The following is a 12,403-nucleotide window of genomic DNA, read 5'->3' as shown; positions in this document are numbered from 1 at the left end:
TTAGCTCCAAGCTACCCTGGTAAAAACAAACGTTAGCTCCAAGCTACCCTGGTAAAAACCAAACGTTAGCTCCAAGCTACCCTGGTAAAAACCAAACATTAGCTCTAAGCTACCCTGGTAAAACAAGACGTTAGCTCCAAGCTACCCTGATAAAAATCCATCACATTGTTCAACGATTTGGACTGTGTTGAAGATTTAAATGTTACCCAATCACTATATATGTAACACACCAGTTTGACACTACAAAGGCAATTCGATCAGGCAATTCATTCAAATTGCCTGATCGTAAACAACCATCATCTACTGCTAAGAAAGACGTGCTAAGCCCAACAATTTGGTTGGTAACGTTGGTATTGTACGCGAACTGAACTGCTTCATTCCCTCTGCTGCCATTGCTGCAACTACAGGCAAACTTCAATTCTAAAGTAGCGCAGAAAAGCAACATAATCATTCACAACTTCTCTTTCTGTTTGCTGATTGGTCCAGTTGAAATTCTACCGGAGTAATCCAAGTCAATGGGAGAAAATGCAGACGGAACAGTGAAGCAGGATTAGAGTTGAGAGGAATTGTGTAAATCCAAACAGATGATTCAGGTGTTACAGGTCTACATGTTTGCGTAAAACACACCTGTGCGTCAGGAGCTCCAGCTTCCTCGCGGATCAGCAATAGGTGACTCTGACTGTCCACCAGAACTTCCTTTTTATACCTTCCACCTGTCAGGAACAACAAAAGCAACGGGAAGGCAATTTAACAGGCCACTGAGCTGCAAAACAGCCAATCAGGTAATACTTTAATTTAAAACAAAACCGTTTCTACCATCAGGCTTCTCAATCGCAGCATAACTGCCTGTGATGTATTTGTTCACCAGCGCCGACTTTCCACTTTTCAAGCTGCCTAGAATGCCCTGAGAGGAAAAGGAAGGAAATACATTAAAAGAAGTAGAAGTTCTTCATGGTCAGTGATGGAGAACATCTCAAACCAAATTGTCAGACGTAATTAACAACTTTAATGCAGACTTTCAGTTCCTTTCTCACTTGCTGATTTCATCTGACTGAATTTGTAACTGTGACAACACTGGGTAAACAATGTTCTTTACAGTCCAACACCAAAACTATCGCTACTAAATAAGATTAGGGCTGAAACGATTAATCGTGAAGAAATTGTCATCTAAAGTAGTAATCAATTAATTAACTGGAGTAAAAAAATCCCCTATTAAGCACCTTTCTGCTGTCCATTTATGGATTCAAAAGGTAGTATTTTTAGCATCTTTGCAACAAATGATCAAATGTTCATTAATGGAATGCTACATTATTGCATTTTAGGACATAAAATTGTTGTTTTCTTATTAAAAAAAGTAATTAAACTATTTGCTTATTTGCATATTTTCATGTGTCAGATATTGTGTATAAAAAGGCTAAATGAATAATCAGCAAAATATGGCAATTTTTAAAATCCAATTAATTATCATAATAATCAATTAATCACTATAGTAATCAATGGAATAATTGATTATTAAAATAATTGGTAGCTGCAGGCCTAGTGAGCTTAAACAATGAGAGCATAATAGAAAACGCTGGACCATCTGAATGCGGTTTTTACTGACAGTTGGAAGACATTTAGATAAAACAAAGTGTTTTTCTTTTGTTAATTGAATGTTTTGCTTTTATTGTAATAGAGAACAAGTTCACAGACATCCAGTGACTTGGTCAAAAGCAGACCTGGTTGCAGTCTTTCATCAAACTGGGCTAAAAACAGAAAAATTCAAAGTAAAGAGCGACCCAAATCAGGTTCTTGTCACGAAGACAACTGAAAATCCACTTTTGTCCTGACCAAGCAATAGCAAACAATTGATTCCCCAAAGTTTAAATACAAATGACTAAAACTCTTGCTGTAATTAACACATATATAATTTTCAATTCATGAAAATGTCTTTTGTCTATCTTCAGTTAAAATGTGTCAAAGGGTTGGACACGGCTGATCTTGGAGATTGCAAAGTAAGGCTGTAGGAGGAGTTAGCAGCAACAATTAGACACCAGTGAATTTTTATTACTAATTATCTCTTAACGTGGTATTTTAGTCCCTGCAGAGTGCATGTTCTTAAATTAAATGCTGGATTTATCTTTCAGTGGGAGATTATGCTGCTTTAATTAAAGAAAATTATATTTTAAGGCTCTCTTTTACATCTATATAACAGTTGTCAGAATATTTGTGTCTGTACTCGCACAAATGATCTCAGAAAGCATTATCTCATTGTATTGTTTGCCATATTTTTATTAAAAATATGGCTTTTGTAACTGCTAAAGTCAACATGTGAAAAGATGCTCGGTTTATCACCAGTCTAGAGTAAATCTGGTGATTATTTCTTGGATTAATTGATTAATAAATGAATAGTAAAAGCTGGTTAATATGAGATTTTATTAACCGGTTGAAACTAAAACAGACACTTGATGAGTTTTAGGTAGAAAATATTTACGGACAAAGTCTTTTGTTTTTATCTTAAATGCAAAATGTGAATATTTTTGTACAGTTTTTGCTTAATTACTGCTCTGAGCATGCTGTTCTTTCAGTCTGTCCTAATAACAATTAATTAGTTACTTAATTAGTTACTCAATTAGTTGACGATTATTTCAATAATTGATTCATTACAATTAATCCGATTAATTGTTTTAGCAAGACAAACTCTTTCTATGTTTATGATGTAAAATGATTTGCAAATATGTACTTTGAATTATCTTGTGATATTTTGTGGTAACTATAAATATTATAATAAAAAACTATTATGTACTTACTTCAGATAACTGTATGGCTGTGGCAGAGCATTCAGTGTCTCAAGCACAAATATTATTCTTGAAAAATATTCCCACTTGAAAAAAGCTTCTTCTGTTACTTAAAAATATATATTTTAATCTGCACACAGTAACTGCATCTAATCATATTTTTGAATTTACAGATATTTATTGGGGCTTTTCTGAAACAAATGGTGAATAAAAAAGCAAAATTAACATTTTGGATTGCACTGTTCTATTTTTATTTATCACTAATAACTGAAATGTATCAGAAAAATAAATCAAAATCTAATTTTTTCACAATAAATGATAAAGGATATGATGAATACCTACACCTAGCCCTCCCTCAAAAAGAGTTTCACAACTTTATATGTCTAATTAAAATATGACAGGCTTTCCTTATTATAAACGTGATTTTAATTTGTAAAATTATGACATATTTTAGGGACTTCTAACTTGACAAATCAAAAAGTAAAAAATAGGAAAACTGGTTTATGTTTAAATGGATTTACTGGGATGAAAGGCATCATTTTCCCAGAGAGCAACTGCTGCAACTCAGCAGAAAACCAAATATTAGCTACTGTAATATGTTTCCTGTTATGCTGAACTGTGCAAAAAAAAAAAAAAAAAGAAACAGTTTCTCTACAGTTTTATTACTCAGAATCAGTTTTTACTGTGAGCTGAACGTGTGATCCATCAGTTGCAGTGATGGAAACTCACCACTCTCAGCTCTGGGATGGATCGGCTCAGCATCCACTCCTGACTGTTGGCGATATTTACTAAAAAGACAGGCAGAGACAAATGTTCAGCGAGCTGCAGACACAGGGAGGGGATTCGTCATGTTGATTATACACAGAGAGGAGGGCAGCCATCTTAACTGCCTGTTGGAAGGGGTGATAAATCACACATCTGCAATGTGAGTTGCACGGGTGGTCCTGCAGGTCACAGTTATGAATATAACCTTTAATTCACAGCGGGGAAACCAGTTAGCTGCAACCATGCTGCTCTTTATCCACTGAGCTGTCCTTTATCTAAAGCATGAGAAAAGCAGTGTGTCTCTTGAAACCAGATGGTTTGATTTGTCTGCTGCTCAAAAATGTCTTAGCTTTTCACACTGTCTCCTTCCTCAAAGTAGAAAACGGAGCTAAAATTGATCATTGTAGCGATGCCTTAATAGGAATAACAATGAGTCACTGCAAACTGGGCAGGCAGAAGTGAAAGACTATAGAAAGTCTTTGAAATGTACTTCCCCACTTCAGAAAAATTATCTGCAAAGGCCGGAAGGTTCTTCAGAAAGATAAGACGGATTTAAATGCAGCTAATGCTATGCTGCATTGGTTAAGTAAACCTTTTAGATGTGTCTCAGCTTCAGCACGCTTGAGTCAAATAATGACATGATTAGCAGGACTCTGGAGAATTTGGCAGCTGATTAGGGATCAGAATAGCAATGTTTGTTACATTTTCACCTATCGTGTTCGCTTTCACTCTGACTGTTAAATTAACCAACCACTTTGAGAAACCTGTTCCCCTCCTTGCCTGTGGTGGCGCTGCACCAAGAACCACCAAAGGAAACGACACAAAGACGTCCGTAGAGTACTGAGTACGTCTTTCATTACTAATGTAAACTAAAACGGAGTGGTGTCAGATTTTAGCAGTGGTAGGATTTCTTTTTTGAAGACTACGAGCCATTTTTCCTGCTAGTGCTAGATTGATTGTTTTGGTTGTATTTACCCAGAACACCCTGTTCTATAGCTCACTTCCTACTTTTGAAGTGGCCTCTGGTCTGATTGCCGTTCATATGCATTCAAACCATACCAGAGTTCTCTTCAAGCAAACCGAGACCTGGGGTTGCATTTACACCAAGCCTGTTTGGTCCGTTTGAAGAGAAAGTTCCAAAAGTAGTAAGTGGGCTACAGCGCTGGGCATTATGGGTAAATATAACACAAAAACTCGCTACTCTAGGACTATCTAGAGAAATAGTTTGTAGCGTTCTGCTAAAGACTAAAGAGAGATGCTACAGCTGCGATAATACGACGCTACTCCAGTTTTGCTTACATTTCTACTAGAAGGAAGTTGGGCTCTTGTCTTCTTCTGTGGTTTTTGTATAGTTTCCTCCAGTGGTTCTTGGTGTAGCGCCCCCACAGGCGAATGGTAAGCACTTTTTTTAAACTTTCGTTTGAAAGTGAAAATGTAACAAATGTTGTAATTATGGACCCAATCGAGACGAGCCTACCGGACAATCAGGTGTGAAAAATCCAAATTCTTCAAGTCAACTCCCAAAAAAAGGTAACAGTCTCAAAGATCTAGGAAACTTTCTCAATCCAAGAAAAATTGACTTGTTTTATAATTTCTAACTGATAGTAAAGAGAGTAACAGATACAAGGTGTGGCTGTTTGTGTCTTTCAAATGCAAACTAAATCTGAGGCAGACGAATGCATGGTGAAAGTGGGCTTTCATGCGAGCTGCTGCTGCAGTCTGACTCTTTCCACACACAGAAAGGGCAATCCCTACCACACAAAACACACACAGGCACACACACTGACAGTCTGTCTCATTGTGTCTTTCTGACTGAAAGCCCTTTTTATGGCCCGGTGCTGGAGCCAGAAGTGATTAGACAGTGAAGTCCTTCAGCTGCTTCGCTGCACACATTTCCACAGAATCCCAATTACCTCCACTTCACCCATCCAGTTTATGTGTGGACACTCAAATAGTCAACTTTATTCTGTTTCTCTTAAACCTTAAAACCTTCCCCTCTATCTCGAATATACTACATCCTCATTCACATCTTGTCTTCCTCCTCTCCATCAGGCGCTGGTGCCTTTGTAACAGCAGCAATATTACTGTAGTATGGCAGGCCGATTTAACATAAAATCGGCTTCGCCACACCAGATTTCTTTAATTAGAATTTGATTTCACAAAATACCTAATTACATTGTGACTAGTAAATGACGTCAGATTTACCATTAATTTATATGGAAGCTTTAATTCAAGATATTTGCCATTAATTACTGACTATATGAAACTCCATCCATCCATTTTCTTACACCCTTGCCCCTTAGTGGGGTCGGGAGGGTTGCTCGTGCCCATCTCCAGCTAACGTTCCGGGCGAGAGGCGGGGTACAAGCCCTGGACAGGTCGCCAGTCTGTTGCAGGGCAACACAGAGACACACAGGACAAACAACCATGCACACACACACACCTAGGGGTAATTTGGAGAGGCCAATTTAACCTGACAGTCATGTTTTTGGACTGTGGGAGGAAACCAGAGTACCCGGAGAAAACCCACCATGCACAGGGAGAACATGCAAACTCCATGCAGAAAGACCGGGACCAGGAATTGTACCCAGAACCTTCTTGCTGCAAGGCAACAGCTCTACCAACTGCGCCACTGTGCAGCCCTATATGAAACTCATATTTCAGATATCAATGATTAATTTATGACTTCTAATAAAGTAAGCTTAAGATACCACATTTTCTCTTCCAACTAATCATAATTCTAACTAAAGATATCTTGAATGTATGTTTAGATAGGAGTACGGCAGGCCGTTTTAACATAAAATTGGTTTCACCACATATGACCGGATGTATTAGTAAATTAAGATATATATAATTATATTTTGACTAGACAAATACATATTCGAGATAATTACATTCAGGCTAGTATAAATGACATTAGATTTACGATTAATTTGTATGGGAGCCTTAATTCAATATGTTTACAATGAATTACTATCAGAAACACACGTCAAATATCAACAATTGAATTATGACAGTTAAAGTACATTAAAGATATCTCACATTCTGATTAGTCATAATTTTAATTAAAGATCTTGAATAACACCATAAATCAAGATACTTTAAATGTATTTTTAGATAGTTTCGGGTGGTGCAAACTGAGTTGCAGATATATTGAAAGCAAATAATGACGAGGCAAAGCTAAATGATAAATATAGAACTATAAACTCCAAATAAATTAGAGATATCTTTAATTAGATGGGGTTTTTTTCTATTTGAGACATCTTTAATTAACGTTATGGCTAGTCAGAAAGATTTTACTGATATCTCGAATTAGTATTTTGTTATTCAAAGCGATACATATTTACGTAGCATTTTGAAAGTTAAATAAAACAGAAAAATTGAAGATAAAAACAGACAAAAGATTTTTGAATATGCAGCAATGTCAAGTTGGGATTTTTTTTTTGTAGATTTCAGAAGCAGTCTTCCAAGTTCACGAAGTTTGTGTTCTGCAATATTGCACAACACAAAATGCACAATTTTTAGTTGAGATATCTGGTAATGAAATTTTGACTAGTCATAATTGCATTTGCAACATTTTAAATTGTAATTAAATTGTAATTATGACTTAGTGCTATCTTCTTGAAATGAATTTTCAAGTCAAAATATAATTGAAGATATTTTGAATTGTTATTCTTACTAGCCAGAATGTAAATGCAGATATCTTAAATTACCATTACGAACAGTCAAAAATGGATTTATAGATATCTTGTAGAATGTCTTATTGTAATGTTGCTACCAGTCATAATTTTGAAACACTGGTATGGGTGTGTTTTATAAGTTTGCATTTATTTCTGTTATTGTGTATCATGTCTCTGTCTTTTTATGTCTATGTGGATCATGAGTCTGTTGAATAAACCAACTAGTCATCCTCGGATAGTCAGTGGAAAGTGATTTTAGGTTAAAAAGGCTTTCCATACACTTTTAATTAACAGTCTGACTAGTCAGAATGACTTTACTGACATCTACAATTAGGAAAAACGTCACACATTTACGTAGCATTTTAAAAATTCAATGAAACAAACAAATAAATAATTATTTTTTTTTTTTGGGGGGGGGGGGCCGATTTTATGTTACAACGGCTTGCCACTGTAGCACGGGCGGCACGGGTCTGACGGTTGCCATGGCAACACTTCCTCCTGCTCCTGAGCGTGCGCGTGCGTGTGTATGCCGTGCATACAGAGGCTGGTTTATGTGCGCGCGCGCGCGTGTGAAACGGCGTGAATACACAATGAGTAAACGAATTAAAAAAAAAAAAAGGCGAGCTCTGTTGGATGTAACAAATCTTTAAATCTATTTTTATTCAAATCCCTGGAACGCTGCATATGCCCCCCCCCGCACCCCCACCCAAGTGAATTTAAATTTAAATAAAACCAGACTGAAACAAAGAGAGAGAGAGAGATGGAGAGAAAATGAATCCCCATCTGCAGAAGGTGCGGTGGGTGGAAAATATCAAAGACGGGATTAGAAATGTTCCCGATCGGTTGTGGCGCCAAACAGATACTCCGGTGACATTATGAGATTTAAACCCACACTGGGAGAAAACAAGGTCCACCCGTGTGTGGGGTGTCAGTGTCAGTGTGTGTGAAGGCTGATTACCCCTGCAGCCATGTGAAATCTGCCCCCGCTCTCAGGGGAATTAGATTAAGACGATTCTTTTTGGCAATCATCGCGCCAAACGGTAGTTTTTGTTTCCTGTATCACTCGGGATCCAGATGCACATGGCGGCAGGAAAATGTTCCCAAGCCACGTGACTTTATTACAGCCTGTGAGAGGTTTCTCTCTAAAAAAGATCAACCCCACCCAATTCCAGCCTGACTCATTTCAAATGGATGCCTCTGCACGGAGGAAGAGAACATGCTCAGAAAAGATCCTGCAGAAAAGACGCTAAGGGAAGATCATGAGCTGCAGAGTGACGTAGGGCTGGGCGATAAATCGATTTGTTTTTAATATCAATTAGTCGAATTTTTGGGTTTCTGAAGATCTAGTCTTTGGAAAACTTGGATGTTTTTAAACTAATTCGCTGTTTGGGTTTCCGTGGTTCGAAGTGATGCACACGCCCAAGGCCGCCATCTTGTTTAATCAAAACTTAAGACTTTGCATTCAGGAATATATAGATTAGACTAATCATTATTTTATTTAATTTTATTCAAAAGAATACAGTCTTATGACAGTAAAATACACAAGAATGAAGTTGAATAAAGTCGTAATTTTACTCCGTCACAAAAAATAGCAAAAAAATGTATTATACAAGATTGTTTCTCATTAAAACAATATTTTTCTCATAATTTTAAGGCATTCTTTTGGTAAAATTGTGTCTTTATTGGGCTAATATTACGAGTGTATTCTAGCTATGTGCTCTAATGTAAAACTCTTAGAAGGGACGACTGAAATAAATGAAAAGTTACTAAAAAAAACATTAATTCCTAGCAAAAAGTCACATTCCAAGAATACAGTGGTACGATAATAAAGTCATACAACAATAATACGAGAATAAAGTGTTAATATTACCAGGATACAGTTGTATTTCCAGGATCTTTAAATAATAATTTTATAAGAACCAAAGAAAAATAGCAAAACTTAAATAAGGAATGTTGAGCGTTTTGTTAAAATTATGAGAAAAAAATCATTTTAATAAAAAAGCTTGTTAATATCTAATGCGACCAGCTTCTTTCTTCAAAATAGATTCAGTTGTTTGCTCAAACTTTTCAAAGTCCTGCTGCTGAAAATAATTTGACCATGTTGAAATTTTAAGTATTTCCTAATCTGTAAAACTGATACAAAAGTAAAACTTAAGCCCAGTGAATTTTTGACTCATTCTGCTAATATTATGAGAATTTTCTCAAAATTAAAATTTTTCCTGTCATTTGTAATTCCTTTTTTTTTTTTTTTAGAAAATAAGCATAGAAAACAACTATTAAAATTGGATCGGGAAAAAAAAATTAATAGATTTTATTTTTAAGCCACATTGCCCAGCCTTAGCTACAACTTGTTAGCTAGGGCTGGGTGATTATCGCTTGAAAATAAAATCAGTATTTTCTGGTAAAATTGTGTCTTGTTTTCTGCTAATATGACAATTTTCTCATAAGTGAACAAAAATTCTCATAGCCTGGCCCTAATTTTCCATTGTTTAGTCCAGAGAAAAGATGATTGAAATAAAAGCAAATTTCTGAAAATATTGTCTGTCATTTGTAATTTCCATTTTAGAAAAAAATAGATAAATAAATAAAATCGAAGCTGATACGAAAAAAGGCAGACAAAATTTTTTATTTTATGTCTAAGCCGGATCGGCCATAGCTGTAATAATAATAATAATTGATTATTTTTTTCTATAATGTCCTTTACAACTTAAGATAACGCTACTGTATTGTAGCCACAGCTGCCCTGGGGTAAAAAAGGGCCTCATGTTTTATTTGCTAAGGCGATATGACTTAAAAATAAAATCTCCGATTAATCGATTTTCCTCTTTCTTTTCTATAAAGCATATAGAAACTTTGTACAAGTACAATTAGGGTCAGGCTACAATATATATATATTTATAATTTTGAGAATATAGTCATATTAATAAAACCAATATCAATTTTAACCAAAAACTAAAAAGTGATTTTATTTTAAGCCATATCGCCTAACCGTACAGTGTTTGTGACCTCCTACCTTCCTCCTCGCTGGAATCTCTCTGTATATAGACAGGAGGAGCTGCGGATGTTGGCCCTGCCGCCCCTGAGCTGCTCTTGGTGAAAATGCCACTGATGAATTTGAGCATCTTCCTGTCTTTAGCAGAGCCCCGCTGACCCTGCTGCGCCTGGGTGTCCCTGACCAGCCCCAGGTCCTCAGAAAGGCTGTTCAGGTCGCTGTTGTCCAGCGTGCGGCTTTTACCCTTACGTGCCGGTTTGGGGACCTGGTTGGCCGGTGCAGGGAGGGAGGCCGAGCCCGTCTTCAGCCGATCCTTCCTGGGGATGTCCCTCATCACCGCGGCCACACCACCTCCGATGTCCAGAGACATCCCAGTTTGAGACTCGTCCCGTAGGTCCCTCCAGGCTTCCGGTCGGCTTGCTTCGGCCCATGATGCCCGGCAGGGACCCGGCGACCGCGTCGTCACGCGGCAGTCCTTCCGGTCGAGGCTCTGGGCCGAGGTAGGGCTGCGTTCCCGACCCTCCCTGGAGTCGCGGCCTCGGTTGGTCACGCTGCTGTGGGACTTCAGCAGACTCACGGGCCGCTGTCCCGCTGGCCGGATAGGGAAGCTGGTCCTGGTGGGAGTTCGGCTCGGTTCGACCAGCTCGGTTGGCGGTGTTGTGATCATTGATGGAGACCAGCATCGCATTGACTCAACGGCGTCTACAGACCTGGTCTGCTGGATCGTACCTCTCTCAGCAGGTAGGGGGATTGAGAGGTTGCGTGGTGGCTTTTCAGGGGCTTTACCTGCAGCATCTACGGTATCTCTCTGAGGACTACGAGGTTTTCTCTCTCCAGCTCCATTCTCAGCCAGGATCGGAGCCCCAATCTCTTCTCCTGGACTTCTTTCCTGGTCGGCCTCCGCCTCCTTCTCCTGGGTGCTTTTCTTGGCCTCCCCTCCATTCTCCTCCACAGCCTCTACCTTCACCAAGGTGAGGGAGATGAGGTAGGTGGTTCGTTGCTGCAGGGCGCCTCCTCCACTCATGGGGTCAGGCTTTGGTGGATCTCCAGTCAATGAATGAAACCGGACAGAAGACCACGAACAAGTTTGCCAGTTTGTTGAGGTATGAAGGATTCCCACGGCTCAGCGGAGACGAAAAACTCCTCGGAAGACTCAACTGCAGAGGGGCGACTGGTTTCATCCATCCCTCAAATTCCTGCTTCAAAGTTTCTTGATTTCAGTCACAGATTTCTTTGCCGATCGTCACCCTTCTTAGACATTTGAGCAAAAACTCTATCAGCTTTCTGCCAGTGCAGCCCAAGCAGCTCTTTTGTTCCTGGAAACAGCCAATTAAAACCTATCACTGCAGATGCAAACCGCTACTCAGGCACTCGTCTTCATTATCATGCCCGATGAATCCTTCTTGATGGCAGTTGTTTACCCATTCTGGAGGGCTGTTCAGTCCATGCAGCAATAAAAAAAAAACCTTGATTCAGATCAGAATAGCAAGTGCCCTGCAGTGTACGTCATCAATAACGAGAGGAAGAGCAGCTGTTAAGTGGACAGGTGAAAATTCATTAGCAGCATGGCACAGGACACCCGAACCGTGATCATCACCGTGGGTGAGTCTCGCAGAGTGCGCCGCCTCGCTGATGAGGAGGTGCCGCAGGGGATCCGGAGGAGAAGCCAGCAGGAGTCCGGGTGGATATGTGGAGATGTCCATCACGCTCCTGTCTCCGACTCCTGGAGCACCTCTGTCCTCCCAGCGCGTCGGGCGTTGTTGCTGAGCATGGCACCGCGGAGGAGGCGGTGAGGCTGAGGCGAGTCACCGCTCCGAAGCCCTCCGACCGAAGCGCCGTCACTCGGGTTCAGCGGGTCCGGAGCACATCACACACCCTCCCTCCTCTGCGTTTCACCAGGAGTCTTCGGTGCCCCTCCTTCACCAAGCCCCTCCCCGATCCAATATGGAATCCATACAATGCAGAGAGATCCGTGTTTCTTCTTCTTCTTCTCTCCTTTCCCAACCACTAAGACCGTCCCTGCTTTTTATTGCTCATCCCATCTCCATCTCCATCCCCTCCCCTTCGGCTGGTGGTAAACCAGCGGTGCACACACCCACCCACACACGCGCGCACGCGCACACACACACACACACACACACACACACACACACACACACACACACACACACACACACACACACACACAC

The 12,403-nt window shown here is 39.6% G+C and overlaps 1 protein-coding gene across 5 annotated transcripts in view; it reads right to left on the bottom strand.

Moving 5' to 3' along the window:
• Nucleotides 1–12,403, bottom strand: part of agap2 (ArfGAP with GTPase domain, ankyrin repeat and PH domain 2) — a 33,134-nt gene that overhangs the window by 12,400 nt on the left and 8,331 nt on the right. For 2 of the 5 annotated variants that reach the window (XM_008414638.2, XM_008414639.2), the window contains exons 2-4: nucleotides 3,507–3,565; nucleotides 817–904; nucleotides 628–713 (exon numbers count right to left, since the gene is read on the bottom strand). In XM_008414638.2, the coding sequence (XP_008412860.1) occupies nucleotides 628–713; nucleotides 817–904; nucleotides 3,507–3,565 (233 nt within the window). Of the gene's footprint in view, nucleotides 1–627; nucleotides 714–816; nucleotides 905–3,506; nucleotides 3,566–10,235; nucleotides 12,280–12,403 lie in introns of those variants that run through there. The other 3 variants (XM_008414635.2, XM_008414634.2, XM_008414637.2) reach the window with 3 other exon arrangements.

Source organism: Poecilia reticulata, linkage group LG7 (genome assembly GCF_000633615.1).
Source record: "Poecilia reticulata strain Guanapo linkage group LG7, Guppy_female_1.0+MT, whole genome shotgun sequence".
Classification (NCBI taxonomy): Eukaryota; Metazoa; Chordata; class Actinopteri; order Cyprinodontiformes; family Poeciliidae; genus Poecilia; species Poecilia reticulata.
The sequence above is the reverse complement of the archived record's forward strand: the minus strand, read 5'-3'. Positions and strand labels throughout refer to the sequence as shown.